Here is a 24,369-nt window from a genome sequence, read left to right as displayed (position 1 = left end):
CACCCTGAGGGTGGGAAGCTGGGCCCCAAGCTTTTCTCTTCTCTTGCAGCTATTTTTATCAATATTTCCTCTACAGCCTAACTGGCTGGCACTTAACCTGCAATGAGGCCCTGCTCAGAAGACACCCACCTCTGCTGGGCCTCCTGGCTCCTGGGATTCATCAGTCTCCTTCTCAGTGAGTAGCCTGGGCTCCTGGGGAGGGAGGGATATTGGATAAAGCCGGCAAACCAGGACCCTACCTCTTGGAGTGCTCTTTAGGTTTTGACATCTTTGTTGAACAAAAAGGGAAAACAAATCTGTTACAAGTTTTGAAATGCAGTGTACTTGGTTTAGAGCCCCAGAGTGCAAGGAAAGGATAATATGGCCTTTTGATAATGTGGCAAGTCTGGGACCCCTGAGTTCAGGCAGCCTTGTCTGCATTAAGAGGACCATTTCCAGGGAGGTGAGGTTGCTTCTGCTGCAGTAACAGGGAAGCCAAGAGAGCCTGCCCGGGGTCCTGGGGAGAGAGAGGGAGACAAAGAACATGGCTCCTTGGGGGCAGAGGGCAAGGGAAAAATGTTCTCCTGGTCTAGACTCAGAGGGCCCCTGGAAGCTTACACAGGACATTGTGGAGGAGGAGGCCGACTAGAGCCCCAGGTCTGAGCCGGAGGAAGCAACTCTAGTCAGGTTCCTTGGGCTTCTCTACTAGAAAGGGATAGTGGACACGCACTCTCCACCAGGGTTTGGGGTGCAGATCCCAGCAGATCAAAGGAGAGGGTCCTTGCAGTCACCAATTTATCTCACAAGAGTTTATAAATTTTCCACCTCAGTGTTAGTTTTCATTTTGAAAAGTTGAAAAATTACCTCCCAGTAAAACAAGTTCTCTGGGAGGATGCCCTCTATAATGCAAAGCACTGTTTTAGGGCAAAACCCTAGAAACAATGAATCTTTACATCAATTTGGAAATGATTGAACAAGACGGGAAGTTTCTGTACAGTGGAGTATTATAAAGCCTTAAGATGAAAAACAGTCTACCAATTGGCTTGAAGGTATTTCAAATTTTTGATAGTGTCAGATGCACGATTTTCCATCAGTAAGATGCAGAAGACTGTATATAATAAAATCCTAATCTTGTAAATGAAACAGTAGTCTTTGATATTAGAAATCATCTATACACCCATGTTATTATGAGAGTAGGAAAAAATTCAGAAGAAAATGTAATAGATGACTAACAGGGGATTAAAATGGGGGAAAAGTTTGGAGGTGGGAGAAGAAAAAGTGGAGAGAATAAGGAGTTGAGCAAAAAAAGAGGAACTGAGAGAAAAAGAGAATGTCCTAAAGAAGGATGTGTACCAAGCAATTATCCTTCAATTAAAAATAAATTAATTTAGAAAATTCACAAGAATGATGTGAATACATCTATAAATTTATGAAAGATTAGACATTTGTACATATAAAAATTAATTACAAATGAATGAAGAAAAGATGAAAATATGGTAGATTGTGAATTCTGGATAAAATTAAACAAATTAGAGAGCACTTGTAAAAATGGGCCAACTTATATTAATAAAGGGCATTGAAATAAGGACTATATCCATTTAACTAGATTGTCCCTGTCTACAGTAAAATGTAGACTTTCTTCATTTTTCCAGTGTTCAGTTCAGTCGTGTCCAACTCTGCAACCCCATGAACCACAGCACACCAGGCCTCCCTGTCCATCACCAACTCCCATAGCCCACCCAAACCCATGTCCATAGAGTCGATGATTCCATCCAAACATCTCATTCTCTGTCATCCTCTTCTCCTCCTGTCCTGAATCTTTCCCAGCATCAGGGTCTTTTCCAATGAGTCATCTCTTTGCATCAGGTGGCCAATGTTTTGGAGTTTCAGCGTCAACATCAGTCCTTCCAATAAACACCCAAAACTGATCTCCTTTAGGATGGACTGGTTGGATCTTCTTGCAGTCCAAGGGACTCTCAAGAGTCTTCTCCAACACCACAGTTCAAAAGCATCAATTCTTCAGTGCTCAGCTTTCTTCACAGTCCAACTCTCACATCCATACATGACCACTGGAAAACCATAGCCTTGATTAGATGGACCTTTGTGGACAAAGTAATGTCTCTGCTTTTTAATATGCTGTCTAGGTTGGTCATAACTTTCCTTCCAATGAGTAAGTGTCTTTTAATTTCATGGCTGCAATCACCATCTGCAGTGATTTTGGAGCCCAAAATATCAGCCACTTGTTTCTACTGTTTCCCCATCTATTTGCCATACCACAAAAATATGTTCAAAATTATAGTCTTATCCAAAGTCTAGGACTAAAATTTCACAGATAAAATATAAAGAGATGGAGACAAACTGAGATAAAGGGAGAAAAACAGGGAGAGAAATGCTATGAATTTCTCATGTTAGAGATGAGACAATCTACACACAGAGAAGGAACATGACTTCCTCGGGGTCCCCCGGGGTTTTGGGAAGGAGTGAAACTTGTTGCCCCCTTAGCCCCAACCTCCATGGCACTGAATGTGATGGACACTTCCCAGCGGGGTCAGGCACCCTTGGTGAACCGGACGAGGCATCACCGGAAGGAATGTTAAACTGCTCTACACATTTGGAGGGGTGAGTGGAGAGGAGCGATGCTGTAGGTGAAGTATCTTTGTCTTTAACATTCTTAACATCTTTAACCCTTTTCTGGACACGAGTTTGGAAGTAGTGGGAAAGGAATCTTGAAGGTGAGTTCAGTTCACACTGCAATTTCCCAGAGACACAGAAGCTACTGGTGAGGTTGCGGAGATGCACTCACCATAGCAATAGTCTCCTTCATGCCCTCAGTGTGCCCCTGTGTCTACTGGCAGAACACAAAGAAGACAGGGTCCCTACCATCACTGGCATCTAGAGAGAGTCGTGGAGACGGAGGAGATGTGCAAAGGCACAGGTGGGTTGATTATGAGTTGAGAGAAAACGGTGATTGATTTCCTGGTGTGATGAGGAAGGAAGGGTCAGAAACAGGAACAAAATTTTATGTTGATTTTTAAATTTTATATCATTTAAATTAGCTTTACTCTCTTGTTTTAAACCACAGCCTTTCTGGCTTTTCTTCTTCAGGATTAGCCCTTTTGTAGTTCACAATGCTCTTACTGTCTGCCTTCTTTTTCTGTGTCTTTTATCTTCCTCACAGCTGGTGCTCACCACCAGCTTCTGAGTCCATCCTCCCTGCAGCCTGAGGGCTGAGCCTCCTCTCTCCCTGATTCCCTCATTTCCAGCAAGTGTAAGGTCAGGTGGGTCTGCTGTTTAACTCTGCTGGCCAGAAGTCCCTGCTCTGCTGTGTGTGCATGCTAAGTCGCTTCAGTCATGTCTGACTAGCAAATTCATGGACTGTAGCCCACCAGGCTCCCCTGTCCATGAGATTCTCCAGGCAAGAATACTAGAGTGTTCTATACATCTGTGTCTCTTTTGCTGTCTCACATACAGGGTTATCGTTACCATCTTTCTAAATTCCATATTTGATGTATGGCAAAACCAATACAATATTATAAAGTAATTAACCTCCAATTAAAGTAAATAAATTTATATTAAATAAACAAAACCAAGTTTTAAAAAAATAAAATAAATATTAAAAATTTTTGTCTTTCTTTTTTTCTTTTTTACTTTACAATACTGTATTGGCTTTGCCATACATCAACATGAATCCTCCACGGGTGTACATAAGTTCCCACTCCTGAACCCCCCTCCCACCTCCCTCCCCATACCATCCCTCTGGGTTATCCCAGTGCACCAAATTAAAAGAATACTAGAGTGATTTGCCATACCCTTCTCCAGAAAATCTTCCCGATCCTGGGATGAAACCTACAACTTTTATGTCTCCTGCATTGAAAGGCAGGTTCTTTATGACTAGTGCCACCTGGAAAGGTACCCCTTGCTCTGCTAAACCCCTGTAATTACTTGCTTGCCTTTTCCCAGGAGAGAAAGTTGGAGGATGAGCCTCCAGGAGCTGCTCAGATCCTGGTGATGAGACAGCAGTGCTGGGAGAGAAGCCCCCGGGGAGAGCAGGGACAGGGTCGGGGGCTGGTGGGAGCTCCTGCAGGGGAGAAGCCCTGGGCTGGGAGAGGGGACCCCCAGTGCCAGGTGTGGCTCTACCATGTGTGACCCAGGACAAGTTCACCTGCTGGGCGGCCTCCTCCTCTGTGACAGGAGAGGCCTGGGCAGATGCCCGCCTAAGGCCCTTCCCAGCCTGACTTTCTGTCCCCAGAGAGAACGCTCCTGTTGTCCATCAAGGCCTCTGCTCTGTCTCCTCATCCCATGTTGTCCTAGTCCTGTGTCACGACAGGGACCGACAGCAGTGAACCTGTTTAAGGTTCCTTCAAAGAGGAGAACCCAGACCATTACTGTGGTCACTTCTCAGCCCGTCATGGAATGAGGGATGCTCTTCTTCAAGCATCTCCTCTGGAATCCAGTCTGACCATTTCCTCTGCCTCTGCTCCTGAGAGGGGTGTTTAGACCACTTCCTGAAAGACATCATCTTTCACAGTCTATGGAAACTTTGTTTGCACACCATGCTCTGGAAATATAGTAAAACAGTATTAAGCCTAATGTAAGGCCCCAGGCCTGTGAGGGGAGCTGAAGGGACTGGGATGGAGACTTGACCTCAAGGAGATGCCTAATTCAGTGAATAAGTGATTAAATAAATACAAAGAGATATCTGAAATACACATATATATGAATACTGGCCTGAGTCATTCTCTGCTTCTAATGAGAGCCAGGAATGAGTATAGTTACAATAGAGGAAGTCAGGCTTGAGATGAGGAGAACTTACTCATTTGGAGAGAGAACTTTTTTTCCTGGCAGGCAGAGGCCAACCCAGGCGGATCCTGACCTCCTGGAAAAAGCAAGTTATTGTTTTGTTCAGGATAAGGCTGTTCTGCATTACTTTCTCTGGTCCTGTTCTGTCCTACCCTGTCCCCAAAAAGGACAAAGAATATCCAATCCCTGGGGCCACTGTCTGAAGAGGGAGGGTGGGCTCAGGATGGGGTGGCCCTGAGGGGAATGTGCCCACTGGTCACAGCTCTGCAGGAAAGTGATCGAGGAAGGCCCATTGCAACCTCTCGGGGACTGGCTAGGGAAGTGCTGACTCGGTGGCAGGGACAGCAGAGCTCACTAAATGGTCACTGGCTCACTCTCATATTCTCATCCAGGGCAGTTAGCCAGGGCCTTGTGAGCAGTGCTGGCCCAAAAGCAAGAGCAGACAGCATGCTACTTCTGGACAGAAGTCTGATTCTCCTGTTTCCCCTCTCTGCTGTGGGGCTGGGAACCTGTGAGGATGCTGTGGGCTCCATGGAGGTGGTGGAGCCTCCACTCTGTGTGACGGGAACCCTCCCTCACTCTCTGAGGGGACCTGTGGTGAGGGATATAAACTCCTCTTGTTCTAAGACCTTGAGGTATTAACTGCTTGTTACACAGTGCAGCCTAGCCTATCCTGACTACCACAATGCCTAGAAGCAAAAAGGAGAACAGCATTCATATTTGTATTAGGTATTTACTGTTGCATAACGCATCACCCCAAAAGTTAATGCCTTAAACATCATCAGATATAATGTCACAATTTTCTCTAGGTCAGGGCCCAGGGGTGGGTCAGCTGGGTCCTCTGGCTCAGGGTCTCTCAGACTGAAATCAAGGTCTTGATTGAGGCTACATCAGCTCAGGTCATCTGGGAAAGATCTGCTAGCAGGCAGCTCCTGTGGCTTTTGGACTGAGGGCCTCAGCTCCTCCCTGTGTTTTGACCAGAGGCTCCCTCAGTTCCTCGTTACATGGGTCTCCCCAATAGGGCAATTGACAATATGGCAGCTGGATTCCTCAGAGCAAGCAAGGGAGAGAGTGAACGAGAAAGAGGGTGTGTGAGTATAAGCAAGAAAGAAGTCACAGTCTTGTGTACTCTAAAATCACTGAGTGACATCCATTGTGTCTGCTGTGGTCCATTCCTGAGAGCAAGTCACTAGGTGCAGTCCACACTCCAGGGAAAGGGGTTAAACAAATATGTGAACACAAGGAGGCAAGGATGTAAGGAGACATTTTAGAAGCACCTTCTACAGTTTTGCACCTAATTTGTGCCTAAAAATGTGTTGGTGCTTTTCACTTGTGTCATTTAACTTATACTGACCTTATGAGGTCGGTAAGGAAATGTCAGGTAGGCAAATTTATGTAACCTATTCAATGTTAAACTTCATTAGAAGGAGGACTTGATTCCAAAAGTTGTTTCAATTAATTGTACTTGGCTGTCTTACTAAAATCAAGGGATTATCCGGGGTGGATTTCTTTACAAAGAGGTTTGTGTGGGTTCTTTCCTTTATTATTGATGAAAAAAACATATGTCCAGTTTCCAGTCCTTTAGGCATCTGCTGCACTGGGGCTAAGAGTTCTGCAGCACGTGGTTCTGAAGTTCATGAATCTGGAGCCCGTGTTCCCCTGCAGGGGATCCGAGGAGGTTCTGTGTTGTTTCATGTTATCAAGAAGCAAGAAGCTGAACCAGAGAAGGTCTTGTGGGCCTTTGGCCCTGAGTCAAACTACAGTGTCTTGCTGCAAGTCCACCATGGGGCAGACACTCCAACCTGGGTCAGCCTCCAGGACAAGTACCAGCAGAGGGTCCATGTGCCCAACATCTTGTCCCTGAAGATTGAGAACCTGACCTGTGAGGACAGTGGACAGTACCGGGCTCGACTCAGCTTCCATGGAGGATTGGAACTTGCCCAGGTTTTCCTCCTCACTGTCTATGGTAAGTGACACCTCCTCACCATGGCTTCCCTCCTGCTTTTGTCCTAGAAGGGTCACATAGACCCCATTCTGTAAGATTTTATTTAGACTCCAACCTTCAGACTCTGACTTCTCACCCAACAATAAGGTGAGCATGTTAGCCACAAAAGGAGAGCAGACTTGAGATTCAAAAACAGGAGAAAATCACTTCAGTATTTCGAGGGAGGAAAATGGGAATTTATATGGTAACATTTATTGTTCTTTCTAAAACTGAGTTGCTTAATTTCTCTATTTGTTTTCTGTTACTACTGTAACAAACTGCCAGAAAAACTTATGGCCTTAAAACCTCTCAAATTGATTATCTTACCATTTTGTAGATCATAAGTCAGACTTGGGTCTCGTGGGGCAAAATCAAGGTGTTGGCAGGCCTGTATTCTTACCTGGTGACTCAGGAGAGAATCCATTTCTTGCCTTTCCCACCTTCAAGTGGATACCTGATTTTCTTGGCTGGTGTCCACCCTTCATTCATTTTCAAATCATCAAATTCATCTCACATTGTATCCGTCTGATCTGTTCTTCCGCCTGTCTTTTTCACTTTATTTTTGATGAGAAGTATTTAATTTTTTTTAGAGTATGCCTTTTACTCTGATCTGTGACAAATAAACTAGATTCAGCATTGTAGCTAACAATGACAGCAATAACAACAGCTTGATAGCAGCAAGAAAATTTTTTATAAAAAAATTAAGAAGTCCTTGAACATTTGCAGTTGCCAAAATACATAGATACAAAATGCATAGATATATCAGATGGGCTCTTAAATTATAATAAAATTTATATTAATTATATAGTATCAGTTTTCAAAAGAACTACAGGTAATGTGTGTGTGTGTGTGTGTGTGTGTGTGTGTGTATGGATTTCCCCAGAGGCTCAGAAGTTAAAAAAAAAAATCTGCCTACAGTGGAGGGCCACAGAGGACATGGGTTCTATCCATGGTTTGGGAAGATCTCCTGGAGGAGGGCATGGTAACCCACTTCAATATTCTTACCTGAATATTCTCCATGAGAATCCCATGGAGAGAGGAGCCTGGTGGGCTGTGGTCCATAGGGTTACGAAGAGTCACACATGACTGAAGTAACTGAGCATGCACATACACTAGTGAAACTGTCACCATAACTTATGCCAAAAAATCAGATGCATCCTCTCCAAAAGCTTCCTCCTGCCTTCTTTATTTGATTGTTATTGTTGTTGCTTATATAACAGCTCAAAATTAAGTGTAGTCTATAGTGTTATTAATTATAGGCATTAAAATTACATTTATGTATATTATATAGTATTGTTAACTTTAGGCACTATGCCATACAGTAGGTCTCTAGGATTTATTCATCTTGTGTAACTGAACCTTTGTACCTTTTGACTAATACCTACTCATTTCACCCTCCTCCCAGATCTGTGCAAGAACCCTTCCACTCTTCACTTCTATAAGACTGATAATATTAGGCTCATCATATAAGTGGTTTCATGTAGTATTTATGTGTTCTTCTCTCTCTGGCTTGCTTTACTTAGTGTAATGTCCTACTGCTTCCCCTATGTTTGTCATAAAAGGTAAAATTTCCTTCCTATTTAAGTTTCAATAAGATTCTTCTAGATGAAAGTGAAAAAGGAGAGTGAAAAAGCTGGCTTAAAACTCTATGTTCAAAAAACTAAGCTCATGGCATCTGGTTCCATCACTTCATGAAAGGGGAAAAAGGGGAAATAGTGACAGACTTTATTTTGGGGGAGTCCCAAATCACTGCAAACAATGACTGCATCCATGAAATTAAAAGATGCTTGCTCCTTGGAAGAAAAACTATGACAAACATAGACAGCGTGTTAAAAAGCAGAGACATCACTTTGCAAACAAATATCCATCTAGTCAAAACTACTGTTTTTATTGTAGTCATGTACAGATGTGAGAGTTGGACCATAAAGAATGCTGAACATCAAAGAATTGATGCTTTCAAATAATGTTGCTGGAGAAAAGCCTTGAAAGTCCCTTGGACAGCAAGGAGATCAAACCAGTCAATCCTAAAGGAAATCAACACCAAATAGTCATTGGAAGGACTGATGCTGAAGTTGAAGCTCCAATACTTTAGGACCTGATGCGAAGAACTGACTCATTGAAAAAGAGCCTGATGCTGGGAAAGATTGAAGGCAGGAGGAGAAGGGGACAACAGAGGATGAGACAGTTGGATGGCATCACTGACTTGATGGACATGAGTTTGAGCAAGCTCGGGGAGTTGGTGATGGACAGGGAAGCCTGGCATGCTGCAATCCATGGGGGTCACAGAGAGTTGGACACAACTGAGTGACTGAACAACCAGTTATATTTTTAATTTTTGAGAAACTCTATACTATTTTCCAAAATGGCTACACCAATTTACAATCCCACCAACAGTGTATGAATATCCCTTTTTCTCTACCCCATCATCAACACATCTTTCTTTTCTTTTTGATAGTAGCCATTACAACTTTATACTCACTGTGGTTTTAGGCTTCCCCTGTGGCTCAGCAGCAAAGAATCTACCTGCAAGGAGGGAGACACAGGAGATGAGGGTTTGATACCTCAGTCAGGAATATCCCCTGGAGGAGGAAATGACACCCTGCTCCAGTATTCTTGCACACACTGTGGTTTTGATTTTCACTTTCCTGGTGATTAATAATGTTGAGTGATTTTTCATATACCTGTTGGCCATTTTTATATCTTCCATTGACAAATGTCTATTCAGTTCATTTCCCCATTTTTAACTGGATTATTTAGGTTTTTTCCTATTGAATTGTATGAGTTCCCTTATAAAATTGAGTATTGAGTAAAATAAAATTATGTAAAGTAAAAATAAAATTATGTATTGAGTTCCGTTATAAAATTTGGATACTAACCATTTATCAGATATATAGTTTGTAGCTATTTTCTTCCATTTTTTAGGTTTCCTTTTCACTCTGTTGATGTCTCCCATGCTGTGCATTACCTTTTCAGTTTAATATTATCCCATTTGCTATTTTTGCTTTATTTTCTATGCTGTTGTTGTCATAGTCAAACAATTATTGTCAAGGCCAGTGTCAGGAAGATTTTTCCCTTTGCTTTCTGCTAAGAGTTTTATGATCTCCAGTATTACTTTTAGGTCATTAATCCATTTTTAGTTTATTTTGTGTATGGTGTAAAAGCTTAATTTCATGCTTTTTCATGTGGATATCCTGTTTCCCCAGCACTACTTACTGAGAAGACTTCCCTTTCCCCATTGTGTTTTCCTAGTTTCCTTGTCAAAGATCAGTTGACCCTATATGCATGGTTTATTTCTGGGATTTTTACTCTGTTCCATTGGTTTATATGTCTGTTTTTATGTCTGTACTGTACTGCTTTAAAAGCATTGTGATATACTTTGAAATAATGAAATGTGATGCCTCCAGTTCAGTACCTCTAAGTGGCTTCTGCTATTTGGGGTCTTTTGTGGTTCCATATGAATTTTAAGATTTTTTTCTCTTTTTGTAAAAACTCCCTAATTATATTCACACAGTTTGGTTAGAATCTACATTGCTTTGGTACTGTGAACATTTCAACAATATTAATTCCTCAGATTCATGAACATGTAATGTCTTTCTATATATTTGTGTGTTTGCAAATTTCTATCATCAATGTTCATAGTCTCTGGTGTACAGATCTTTCGATCCTTAGGATTATTCCTAGGTATTTTATTCTTTTGGTTGTAATGTAAGTGGGACTGTTTTCTTGTTTTCCTTTTCAGATAGTTCTTTGTTAGTGTATAGAAGTGCAAAAGATTTTCATATGTTGATTTTGTGTTCTGCAATTTTGCTGAAATCACTGATTAATCCTAAAAGGATTTTTCTGTGGAATCTTTAGATTTCTCTACATACAAGATCATGTCATTTGCAATAAAAATAATTTTACTTCTTCCTTTCCAATTTGGGTGCCTTTTATTTCTTTTGCTTGCCTGATTTCTGTTGCTAGAACTTCCAGTCCTAAGTTGAATAGAAATAGCAAACAGACACACTTGCTTGTTCCTAATGTTAGAGGAAAAGCTTTTAATCCTTCACCACTGAGTTTGATGTTAGCTGTGAACTTTATATATGGCCTTTATTATGTTAAAATAACTTTCTTCAATTCTTAATTTGAGAGGTTTTAATCATGAAAGAATATAGGTTTTTTCTCATATGGTTTTTCCACATCTATTGAATTACTGTGTGATTTTTATCCTTCATTGTTTTACATAATATATCACATTATTGATTTGCATATGCTAAAACATCCTTGCATCTTTAGATTAAACCCCAATTGGTCATGGTGTTTGATCCTTTTAATATTTTGTTGAATGCCATTTGCTAGTATTTTGGTAGAGATTTGGCATTTTTGTTCATCAGGGTTATTGGCCTATAAGTTTTTGTGTGGTGTGTCAGTTTGGCTTAGGATATGCCAACATCTTTAAATGTGTTCCCTATACTGTGATTTTTTAATATATATTTATTTTAATTAGAGGCTAATTACTTTACAATTTAGAAGAATTTAAGAGGGATTAGATTAATTCTTTGGTATGTGATTAGATAAAATTCACCTGTGACTCCACTGAGTCTTGGAATTTTCTTTGTTGGAAAGTTTTTGCTGATTACAACTAATTATTTGTTATTATTAATCTTTGTGAGTTGTGTATTTCTTCTTGATTCAAGCTTTAGAAGATGTATGTTTCTCAGAATTTATCCTTTTTCTTTTCAGGATTGTCCAATTTGATAGTATATAATTGTTCATAAGAGTTTCTTATGATATCTTTATTTCTGTGCACCAGTAATCCCATTTTCTGATATTAATTTATTCTTTCTTCTTTTTTCTTGTCTTGCAAAGGGCTAGCCAATATTGCTTATCTTTCCAACACACTCTTAGGTTCACTGAATTTTTTATTCAATCTTTCTAGTCTCTATTTCATTCATTTGTGCTGTTAATCCTTATCACTTCCTTACTTCCACTAACTTCTGGCTTAGATTTTTCTTTGTTTTCTAGTTCCTTGAGATGTAAACTTAAGTAGTTTGAGACCTTTCCTATTTTTTATTCTGTTTATCACTATAACATTCTTTCTTGGTACTGCCTTTTTAAATTCATTTTTTAATTGAAGAATAATTGCTTTACAATGATGTGTTGGTTTCTGCATTACAACTCGTGAATCAGCCATAAGTATACATATGTTTCCTCCTTGATCCTCCCTCCCACTCCAGCTGCTGCTGCTGTTAAGTCGCTTCAGTCGTGTCCGACTGTGTGACCCCATAGATGGCAGACCATCAGGCTTTGCCATCCCTGGGATTCTCCAGGCAAGAACACTGGAATATGTTGCCATTTCCTTCTCCAATGCATGCAAGTGAAAAGTGAAAGTGAAGCCGCTCAGTCATGCCCGACTCTTAGCGACCCCATGGACTGCAGCCTACCAGGCTCCTTCATCCATGGGATTTTCCAGGCAAGAGTACTGGAGTGGGTTGCCATTGCCTTCTCAGCCACTCCAGCTAGACCACCCATCTAAGTCATCACAGAAAACCGGTCTGAGCCTGCTGTGTTAACTTCCCACTAGCTACCTATTTTGCACATAATAAGGTATATATTGCAAAGCTACTCTCTTAATTCATCCCACCCTCTTCTTCGCTCACTGTGTCCACAAATTTGTTCTCTACTTCTGCATCTCTATTCCTCCCTGCAATAAGGTTCATCAATACCATTTTTCTAGATTCCATATATATATGTTAATATGCAATATTTGTTTTTCTCCTTCTGACATACTTCATTCTGTATAACAGGGTCTAGGTTCATCCACTTCACTACAACTCAATCAAATTCGTTCCTTTTATGGTTGAGTAATATTCCATTGTATATGTAACAATTTATCCATTCATCTGCTGATAGACATCCAGGTTGCTTCCATGTCCTGGATATTGTAAATAGTGCTGTAGTGAACACTGGGGTACGTGTCATTTTGAACTATGGTTTTCTCTGAGTATATGCCCAGTAATGGAATTGCTGAGTCATATGGTAGCTTTTGAGAAAGGAGTATGACAAGGCTGCCTGCTGTCACCCTGTTTGTTTAACCTATACACTGAACACATCATGAGACATACTCAGCTGGATGAGTTACAAGAAGATCATGACATCCAGCCCAATTACTTCATGGCACATAGAAGGGAAAAAGGTGGAAGTAGTGACAGATTTCCTCTTCCTGGGCTCTAAAATCACTATGGATGGTGACTGCAGCCATGAAATCAGAAGACAATAGCTTCTTGGCAGGAAAGTTATGACAAACCTAGGCGGTGTGTTGAAAAGCAGAGACATTATTCTGCCGACAAAAGTCCATCAAGGCTATGGTCTTCTCAGTGCTCACATATGGTTATGAGAGCTGGACCGTAAAGAAGGCAGAATGCCAAATAACTGATGCCTTTGAGCTGTGGTGCTAGAGAAGACTCCTGAAAGTCCCTTGGACAGCAAGGAGATCAAACCAATCAATCTTCAGGGAAATCAATCTTGAATACTTATTGGAAGGATGGATGCTGAAGCTGAAGCTCCAGTGTTTTGGTCATCTGTTGAGAACAGCTGACTCATTGGAAAAGTCCCTGATCCTGGGAAAGATTGAGGGCCGAAGGAGAAGAGGGCATCAGAGGGGTGAGATGATTGGATGGCATCACCAATGCAATGGACATGAATATGGGCAAAGTTTGGGAAATGGTGAGGGACAAGGTGGCCTGACATGCTTCAGTCCATGGGGTCACAAAGAGTTGAATACAACTGGGTGACTGAACAACAACATGGTAGTTTTATTCCTAGTTTTTTAAGGAATCTCCATACTGTTTTCCATAGTGATTATATCAGTTTGCATTCCTGTCAACAGTGCAAGAGCTATATCTGTTCCCCACACTCTCTCCAGCATTTATTGTCTGTAGAGTTTTTGATGATGGCCATTCTGACCTGTGAGGTGATACCTCATTGTAGTTTTGATTTGCATTGCTCTAATAATGAGCAATTTTGAGTATCTTTTCATGTGTTTGTTGGCTTAGTACTGCTTTTGCTTCCTTCTGTGTTTTCTATTTTTTCCTTTTCTTTTACTCAAGATATTTTCTTATTCCCTTATGATTTCTTCTTTAACCCAATGGTTGTTCAAAGGTGTATTGGTAATTTCCATGTATTTGTAAATTTTCCCATATTCCTTCATTTATTGTTTTATAATTTCATTCCACTGTGATTGGAAAAGATATTTTATATAATTTCTTAAATAATAAGTATTGTTTCAGGGCCTAATATATGATGTATCCTGGAGAATATTCTGTGTGCACTTGATAGAAATATGAATTCTCCTGCTGCTGGGTATAATATTCTGTTTGTTAGGTCCATATAGTCCAATAATATATGTTTGTTAGATCCATTTGGTCTATAGTATTGTTCAAGTCTGCTGTTTCCTTCTTGATTTCCTGTCTGAATTTTCTATCCACTCTTAAAAGCAAGGTATTCAAGTCCACAATCATTCCATTGCTATTTCTTCTGTCACTGTTTGCTCTATATAACATAGGTGCTCTGATGTTGAGTGCATAAATATTTATCATTGTTATATCTTCCTATTAAATTGACCCTCTTTCATTATGCAATGACTTTCTTTGTCTTCATGACAGCTTATGATTTAAAGTCTATTTTGTCTGCTATAACTAGCCACCCACACTCTTTTTTGGTTCCCATTTGCATGGAATATCTTTTCCCATTCCTCACATTTAGCTTATGTGTGCCCTTAAAACTAAAGTGTGTCTCTTGTAGATATCACATATATATAATATATCTAGTTGAATCTTGTTTTAGTCATTCAGTCATTCTCTGTTTTTTATTGGAGAGTTTAATCTATTTATATTTAAAGTAAATGTTAATTGTAAGAATTTATAATTTCAATTTTGGTTTGGGGAGATATTTTTTTACTGGAGTATAATTGCTTTACAATCCTGTGTTGGTTTCTGCCATACAACAGTGTGAATCAGGTATAAGTATACATATATCCCCTCCTTCTTGATCCTCCCTCCCACCCCACTGCCTATCCCAGCCCTCTAGGTCATCACAGAACAAGATGAGTTCCCTGTGTTCTACAGCTGCTTCTCACTAGCAATCTATTTTACACACAGCAGTGTATTTATGTCAATGCTACTCTCTCAGTTCCTCCCACCCTCTCCTTCCCCCACTGTGTCCACAAGTTCATTCTTTACATCTGCCTCTCTAGTCCTGCCCTGCAAATACATTCATCAGTACCATTTTCTAGATTCCACATATATGTGTTAATATACAATCTTTGTTTTTCTCTTTCTGGCTTATTTCATTCTGTACAACAGGCTCTAGGTTCATCCGCTTCACTACAACTGACTCAGGTTCATTGCTTTTTATGGCGGAATAGTAGTCTGTTGTATATATGTACCACAACTTCTTTATCCATTCATCTCTTGATGGACAGCTAGATTGCTTCCGCATCTGGGCTATTGTAAATAGTGCTGCTATGAACATTGGGGTGTGTGTGTCTTTTTTAAAGTTTAACTATTTTTTAATGTTTGGAGTAGCTTTATTCATAATCACTCCAAATTAGCAACAGCCAAGATGTTTTGCTAAAAGACAGCTATCAGAAACAAACACATTTTTTAAAAGTTATATCTATACAACGGAATTCTAGTTGGCATTAAAAGTAACATGCTTGATGCATGCAACAGGTGGATGAATCCTAAATGTATTTTTAAAGCGAAAAAAGCCACAGCCAAAAGACATGTGTCTTTTTGAATTATGGCTTTCTCAGGTGTGTGCCCAGCAGTGGAACTCTGGGTCATATGATAGTTGTATTTTTAGTTTTTAGGGAACCTCCATACTGTTCTCAATAGTGGTTGTGTCAGTTTACCTTCCCACCAACCGTGCAAGTTCTCCACACCCTCTCTAGCATTTACCATCTGTAGATTTTCTGATGATGGCCCTTCTGACCTGTGTGAAGTGATACCGCATTACAGCTTTGATTTGTATTTCTCTAGTAATGAGCGATGTTGAGCATCTTTTCATGTGTTTGTTGGTCATGTGTATGTCTTCTTTGGAGAAACATCTGTTTAGGTATTCTGCCTATTTTTTTTTTTTATTTTTAAATTTTGAGCTCCATGAGCTGTTTGTATATTTTGAAGATTAATCTTTTATTGTTTCACTTGAAACATCTTCTCCCATTCTGAGGGTTGTCTTTTCACCTTGTTTATGGCTTCCTGTGCTGTTCAAAATTTTTAAGTTTAATTAGGTTATGTTTGTTTATTTATAAATGTCACCTTTTTACATTGTTTTCTGCTTTGTAGTTCTTTTGTTCCTTTCTTTCTCCCTTACTGTCTTCCCTTGTGACTTGATGATTTTTCTGTATTAACATGCTTTGGTTTTTTCCTCATTTTTTTGAACGTATCTCTTTTAGGTGTACTCTTTGTGGTTACCATGCAGCTTAGATGTAACATACTTACAACAGCCTGTTTTGAACAACTAATTGAATTTCAGTCGCATACAAAAACTCTACACTTTTACACACACACATTTTATGTTATTATGTCACAAATTAAATTTTTTCTATTTTGTACTTATTAACATACGTTTCTATTATAGTTATTCTGAATACTTTTGTCTTTAACTGTCATGTCAAAGTTAAAAAGTGGTTTATGCACCACAATTACAATATTATTGCAATATTGCATATTATATTTATCTATATTGTCAGTGAGATTTATATTTTCATATGATTTTGTATATTTTTAGCATCTTTTTTTTTCAACTTTAAGGGCTCCCTTTGGCATAGCTTATAAGGCAGTTTTATTGATGAAATACTCTCTCAGTTTTTGCTTTGAGAGTTTTTATCTCTTCTTCTTTTTTAAAGAACATTCTTACCAGGTATAATAATCTTGGTTACCAGTGGGGTTTTTTCAGTACTTTGAATACATCATTCCATTCTCTCTTGGTCTATAAGGTTTCTGCTGAAAAATCTGATGATATTCTTATAGAGATTCCCTTGTATATAATGCTCTTCTCTTGCTATTTTTAAAAGTCTGTCTTTGTCCTTGAATTTTGAATATTCAGTTACTATGTGTCTTGATTTATACTTCTTTGATTCTACCATCATGGGACCTTTCGGGTTTCTGAATGAATCTGAATGTCTATTTACTTGCCCAGACTTGGGAATTTTTCAGCCATAATCTCTTTAAATAAATTTTCAACATTTTTTCTTTGTGTTCTCTTTGGAACTCCCATAATGTGTGTATTGATTTTCCTATAGTGTCCCATAGACTTTTTTCATTCTTTTTCCTTTTCCTGCTCTAACTGGATAATTTCAAATGCTCTATCTTTGAGTTTGTTGTTTGTTTCTTCTGTTTGATCCAACCCACTGATGAGACACTTTATTCAATTTTTAATGCAGTTGTTGTATTTTTAGAACCCGAATTTCTGTTTGGTTCTTCTGAATGTTTTCTATCTCTGTGTTGAACTTCTCATTTTGGTCAAAAATTGTTTTCCAAATTTTGCTTAGTGATCTGTCTGTGTTCTTTGGTAGTTTGCTGAACTTATTTAATATGATGATATTGAATTCTCTGTTAGGCGATTCATAGATCTCTATTTATTTCTGATTGTTTACTGGAGTTACTTTTATTCATTTGGTATTGCTATGTTTTGCTGATTTTTCATTCTTGTAGCCTTGCATTGGTGTCTGTGTGTTTGAATAAGCAGTCTCTTCTTCCAGTCTTTTAGGGCTGGCTGTAAGGGGGAAAAAGACAGTCACTGTAAAGCTCAACAAAGTTTGAGGCTTCAGCTATAGAGGCATGTGGGATGTTGGCTGCAGGAGTATGTGAGGTTCTGGGTAGAGGGTTGTATAGACCACCATCTGTGGATATTTGTGAGAAATGGTTTTCAGGGCCATGTGGCCCAGTTGCTGCGATCTCCTTCCACTTATATTTGCTTGGAAAAGAATCCACCTGCCAATGCAGGAAACATAAGAGATGCAGGTTTGACCCTTGGATTGGGAAGATCCCCTGGAGAAGGGCATGGCAATCCATTCTAGTATTCTGGCCTGGAGAATCCCATCAGCAGAGGAGCCTGGTGGGCTACAGTCCATAGATTTACAGAGTTGGACATGACTGAAGTGACTTAGCATGCATGCAGGTACCCTCAAATAATGTCCTTAGTGTTCTGGGTGCAGTGAGACAGAAGCCAGCTTCCCAGGCAATGTCTCACAAATTATGGGGAAACTAGACTGTCACTTCATTCCCTCTTTTTCCTGTGGGAAAGGTCGCAGTCTAAAGGTATCTCTCTCAGCACTAAGTCATCCTGGCATGGAATCAAGGTGATGAGGTAAAATAAAAACTGTTCTTACCCTTTCCCTGTGGCTGACCTAGGATTTTTGGTCCATCAAAGTGCTGGAATCCCCCAACTGAACTCTAAAGATCTCGTAGGGGTATTTCTGACCATGGATAGTTGTTAAAATCATATATCCTGGTGTCTTGCTAACATCAATGACTTCTTTCTCTTTTAAGGAAACTTATGATTGCATTTTGCCCAGATAATCCAGATTAATCTCACTATTGTAAAGTCAACTGATTAGCAGCTTTCATTCTATCTTCTACCTTAATTCCCCTTTGCATGTAATGTAACATAGCCACAGGTTCCAGGGATTAAGACATGGACATCTTTGAGGGGCCATTACTCTACCATGATTTGGAAATCCAGGTGTAGTTAGTATCTCCTGTACACTGTCTTCTCACTCAGAGCCAACCTGTTAATGGCCTCACTCAGAAAAAAACACCACAATTTAGCTCTTAAACACTACATGAGCATAGGAGAAAGTTTACACTGCATTGCTTATTAAGGAACCCATTTAGCAAACACTGTCTTTCCCTAAAGATCCTCTCCGCATAGGGAAATATCCTTCTATGAAGAAGACAACTCATAAGTCCCCATGGGATTTCAAGGCAGCTTGTAAATCTGACACTTTTCTTCCTGTCTATACCACAATTTCATCGGCATGTTCTAACCACGCTTGGAATTGTCATTCCTAGTTGTTTCCACTGCATCTCCCACAAATGTCTCTTCTTCTAGGAAGGTAGGGCCTTTCTCTGGCCTCCCAAAACTAACCAGATGTCCTTCCCCATAAGAGCTGTGCTGTCCCAAACTTCAACTCAATTGGAGACACAGATAAGGGCCATGAACCAAGACAAGCCCTTCTGTCCCAAGCTTCTTTCTCTTCTGTGAAAAATTCCAAGTTTTTTTAAAAAAAATCATAGGCCTAAGAAAATGAAATCTAAATTTTATTTCCTTGTGGATGATTTATAAGGCTTGTGAAATCTAGTGATGTTGCATAAGCCTAACCCAACTGCCCCATTTCTAGTCTCTTGGTGAATGTTTAGCTTTAGAAAATTTAAGTATAAAATGCACCCACTTTCTTTATAGGAGAAGGAAATGGCAATCCACTCCAATGTTCTTGCCTGGAAAATTCCATGGACAGAAGTGACTGGCAGGCTATGGTCCATGGGATCACAGAGAGTCAGACATGACTGAGTGACTGTCACTCACTCACTTTCTTTATAAGGCTCCCTTATACACCTTGGCTTCAATGAGGTACTAGATATTAAACTGTGGCATGTAAAGTTTTCCACATATGTGAAGTTTAATTCTTTTGTTGCCTCCTACCCCAGAGCCCGTGCCTTCTCCCCAGATTCTGATGGAGTCAACATCCATCACACCAGACTGGTGCAACGTCACCCTGGAGTGCAGAGCCTCTGGGGCCAGAGAAGATCTGAATGTGACCTGGGAGAACAAGGGCCTCCCCAAAGAATGGGAGCAGAAAAGGACGTTAGAACCAGCCTGCAACTCATACATCCTGGCCGTGAGCTTGCCTAGAGGCCAGCCCAATGCAAGCCTCGTCTGTGTGGTCAGCAACCCGGTGGAACATAAAACTGCCTCCTTCGACCTTGGGGGAGTCTGCGTCCATGGTGAGTGCAATCTGCCAGAGGGGAGGAGCACTTTCAGAGCTCAAATAGCCCTGGGGTCTGGGGGTTCAGGGCTTTTCTTCCCACCATTTTGTTAGCACTGCTTTCTATCTGGCCACTTCATACACAAGTCGAGGAAAAACATTCAACTTATTTTTGCTTTTTGAATGTGTCTCACATCCATGACATAAACTGCTTGCCCCTGCTAGTCCAGGTAGTAGTTTTTCAGTACCTCTCTCCACCACTATCCAATACCCATTGTTCATTCAGCATGGTCTTCAGGAAAGTAATCATACTAGGTCATTTGTGCCTTTTCTTCAAGTCTGACCTCCATGACTTCCTCTAGGATGTCATGGAGGGGCTCAGACACTCCTCTGTCCACATTTCTGATCTTATTTATACACTTACCACTGAATTCCTTGTTTGTTGTTCCAGAATGTGCCCTGCTTTTGCAAGTTTTTACACCTCTGGACATGTTGTTTCCTTGACCATCAAGGGAACAACCATCAAGGTGCCCTTCTTCACCCTGTGTCCTCGCCTTCCTGTCTTACTCTTCATGAAGGAGTCTCCTCAGCCACTGCAGATATGTGGGCATGTGAAAATGCATTCACGCATGGCCCTGACCTAAGATAAGCCCCATGATTGGTCTAAAAATATGCTTATTTGTCTAAAAATCTACCAATGTTTTGAAAGTTCCATAATTTTTCAACAAGGAGTCTGCCTTTTCATTTTGCACAGAGCTCTGCAGTAATGTAGCCATCCCGCCTTCAGGCATCGACTCCCTCAGGGTGTCTGTGGCCACCCTACACTGAGTGGTGATTATCTGTTTATGGATTTGTCCCTCCATGAACAAGAACACTATGAAGGCAGGAGCCATGTTTTGTTCTCCTTTGGATCCCTGTGCAAGCACAAGCTTCTGACCAAAGTTTATGTAATCAAAGTTGCATTGAACGAATGAATAACTTTATCCTGTGTGCCGTCTCACCCTCTGTAAACCATCCTCCATGAGCTGGTGCAGGGGTCTGAAATGTCAGAATCACTTAAAACATCTGTTAATTGGACCTCTCTACCCCAAGGCTAGAGTGTCAGGTAACTTTCAATACTCAGCATTACCCACAAACCCTCACTAATCACCCTCACCTACATCTCATTCGCTGCCCAGTCCTGCCTGCTGCAATAAGGTGCTGGCAACTCCCAGGGGCTGGTTTTAGATACTGCCGTTTCCCAAATGTGGCATCCCTCCTTCCTGGAATGCTATGCCCACCCTGAATATCTGGGAAACTGCTTCTCATCCCTCAAGGTCAGTTTATGCATCGCCTCCTCTTGGAGACCCTCCCTGAGGACCTCTGTGCAAGAGGTAAAGCTCTATTTTACTGTAATCCCTCTGGTTAGCAGACTTTGATATTTTCTCAGTCCTCTCTGCTGGGTGACTCCATCTTACTCATCTCAGTACCCCTGGCACCAAGCAGAAGTTCAGGACCTGGTTGAATGAATGATACTACCAGGCTCCTCCCTTTTCAGCTTCTGAACCAAGACTCTTTAGACTTTTGCATTTGCTGTCTATCTTCCATGGCAGTGGGTATCTCAAGTTCTCTCTTGACTTTAACTTATTTGCCTTTGTGTTTGAGGAAAACAGATTCAGCCAACCAGGCCAATGCTGACCTCCTGCCAGGCATCCTCAGGGCAGTTGCAGCTGTGTTCTTGATCCTCGGAGGTGGACTGTGCCTTTGGAAGATACATGGAAAGAAGATGGAGACTGGAAGAGGCAGGTTGTCCTTCTCCTTCCATGCCCACATTCCTCTCTTCCTTCACTGGATTCTTGACATCCTTTCTCCTACAGTATATTGCCTGGAAATGTCCCTGCAGAGGGGTTAGTGGGTGTGGCCATGGTCTGTGTCCATAGCAGTGGAAGAGGGTACAGATTTCCAAGGCTTAGATTCAAGCCACTCTGCCTCTCTCTCAGGTGCAAGATCACAGGAGGATGGTGATGAAAGCATTCAGTATGCAGCCAGCAGGAATCTCTAGAGTGCATGAACAAGGTAAGAATTGGGCACTGTGCTTTTCCAGGTCTCTCACTGCCTGGCCTGGGTTTGTCAAATCTAGTCACTGGTGTTTCTTTCCCTACTTCCTCTTTAACACTTTCCAGAAAATCAACAGTGTTAACTAAGAAAATTTATGTTTTGGATGAATATACCTCTGGTCACTTAGGGGAATTCATAAGTATTACATATCAATAGCATTGATTATTTTCTGGTCCTCCTAGGGCTTCTCTATCCCTCAGCTGTTTCAGGAACCCTTTGTCTTCCATTTCCAGGTTACCAGGGAACAGCATCTCAAAGAAAAGGGACCTCTCACTACTATCTACAGTGAGGTCTATAAGCCAGGTCATGCCCTGAAGATAATTTAATTGGAGGAAACAGAAGAATTGGCACTCTTGGGACACCTCCACCAGGAGCTTGATCCCTGAAGACACCTGCCTGTTCTACCTCTGGTCCAGTTCCAACTGCCTTTTGTCTGTTACCTGGGCCTATGTGGTCCTATTACTTCCTCTAACACCTCTCCAAACTGCCTTCCTATTCAGGATCCTCACAGTTGCAGGATGAGCATTCCTCCTCTGCCATTGGCTCAACTCCTGACCTCTTGCCTTCTGAAGCTTTCAAAAGAAGACTTTTCTGACTGTGTTAATCTTCACAGCCTCTGCTGTGTGGTTCATGTGTCTTTCCTTGAGAACATGAGCCTAGGCATGGGGACTGTGAGGAGATGGTCCATGCCACAGAGGAGGGAGTTATGACCTTGGTGTTGAATGCTGAGTTGGGGGTCAATGGAAGCAGCATGGGTAGGTATGAATCTGTAAAGGACTGGCCTGAGGATTCCTTTGCACCTTACATAGAGCAAAGTGTGTGTCAAGTAGTACACTTGTACTGGGAAGAATGTCTAGTGTATCTTGTAACCTTCTTCTTGGTAACTTGTGTTAACCTAGACTTTGGCCTCAACTTGGCCCCTGGGCCCCAAACCCACCTTCCTGTAAAGTGGAAAGAGGAATTTGTAACTCTTAACCCCCTTCCAGGACTTGATTTCTCAGAAAATAATCCTAGAACCTAGATGTCAGGAATTTCATTCTTAGGAAAATAGCTTCAGCCTGTCCCTTTCTGGGATAGGGGTACTTGGTCATGATGATGAATGTGCAGTATCCTCTGACCATCCTTAATGAGGCTTCCAGGAGATAGGAAGAGTGAAGTTTGTAGGAAGATCTGAACCAGCCCTCTATGGTCTTTTTTTATTGAAGAGTCTTGCTGGCTTCAATCTAAATGTCAGCCTCCTCTTAGCTCACTCACATCCCTTTGTCCAGAAAGATGGTTCCCTCTTCCTGCTCCTTGCTCCCACTCCTGCCTACTGGAATCCTATCATTCTGCCCAAAGCCATCTTCAAAACCACATGTCCCATGAAGCCTATCTGGTTCCCAAAGGTTTAGAAACTGTCTCTCCTATATCTGACCTTTTCAAACACCTTGGAGGCCCTGACACAGTCTGCCCTGGATTGGTCATGAGTCTTTCCTGCTGGACTCACCTCGGGCTCCCTCAGGAGGGTGTTGGAGCCACAAAAAGCCAGCACCAAGGAGACAAGCACCTCTGTCTGTGAAAGATCTGAGCAACCCTTCTTTCCAACTCCTGGGGGGCTCAGCAGACTGAGACCAAGAGCAGAGGCTGCTGAAGGTTTTTCTGGCCGTGAGTCCACAAGGAAGCAAAGATGGATGTGATGACCTCCAGCAACCCCACCTGTCCCAGAGGTCAGAGGTGGGGATATCCTCACACCACCTCCAGCCTCACATGGCCCGAAGACCTATTTCAACTGCAGAGTTGTGTGTGAGAACTTCTCCTTTCTCTGGGGGTCCTCACCTCCTAGAAGCCCCTAATTCCTGCCTTGGGTCCCAGCTATTGTGTAAGAAGTGGACTCAATCTAGTAGTGAGCTGCTGTGGTTTCTAAACTGACCTAGATTCTTGAGTCACTTGGTTCTCCTCCTTGCTCAGCTCGGTTGAGCTGCTTCATATCTGCCTTCAGACTGTCTAAACATGGTTCCTGCTGAGGGCTTGAGCATCATGAAGCAATACCATGAGCCTATTGGATGGTAAGCAGGTGAGAGGGGGAGGTAAGGGATCTGCAATAAGTCACCTTTTCTGATCTCTTGTCCCTCAGGTGGAGCAGAAACCTGAGGGAGAGATAGGCACCATCTCCTCACAGACTTCCCATGTAACTGGTCTTGCTGGGCATCAGTGCCCATAAGCCCAAGAGCACTGTAAGATGGGACCATCCAGTAGCCATTTCCACCCCACCAAAAGTAGAAAAAAATAAAATGAAGGGACCTGGGTTTTTCTGAACCTATAGTGAACCAGGGTTTGTCCCATGCACTTTAGAAATATTATTCTTCTAATCTTTATAAGGACACTCGAAGATCGGTATAATTATTCTCATTTGAATAACAGGAAACTGATATCTCAGACTAGTTCAGTGGTAGAGCAAAACCTTAATCTAACAAAGGTTACAGCTTACCACTTCACCATTAGTCACTGGAGACCTCGGAATTCTAGAGTATTCAGATGGGACTATCCAATTTTTCCTCTC

General features: G+C 41.3%; 1 protein-coding gene across 1 annotated transcript; it reads left to right on the top strand.

The window, feature by feature from the left end:
- The first annotated feature begins 41 nt into the window (after positions 1–41).
- On the top strand, positions 42–24,114 carry LOC138433781 (T-lymphocyte surface antigen Ly-9-like). Its single transcript, XM_069577030.1, has 6 exons — positions 42–175; positions 6,350–6,745; positions 19,456–19,752; positions 21,386–21,514; positions 21,713–21,788; positions 22,064–24,114. Exons 1-5 carry the CDS (start codon positions 103–105, stop codon positions 21,772–21,774), a joined length of 957 nt encoding a protein of 318 aa, XP_069433131.1. The 5' UTR covers positions 42–102; the 3' UTR covers positions 21,775–21,788; positions 22,064–24,114.
- Positions 24,115–24,369: the final 255 nt, after the last annotated feature.

This window comes from Ovis canadensis, chromosome 1 (assembly GCF_042477335.2).
Source record: "Ovis canadensis isolate MfBH-ARS-UI-01 breed Bighorn chromosome 1, ARS-UI_OviCan_v2, whole genome shotgun sequence".
NCBI lineage: Eukaryota > Metazoa > Chordata > Mammalia > Artiodactyla > Bovidae > Ovis > Ovis canadensis.
This window is presented reverse-complemented; position numbering and strand designations above follow the sequence as displayed.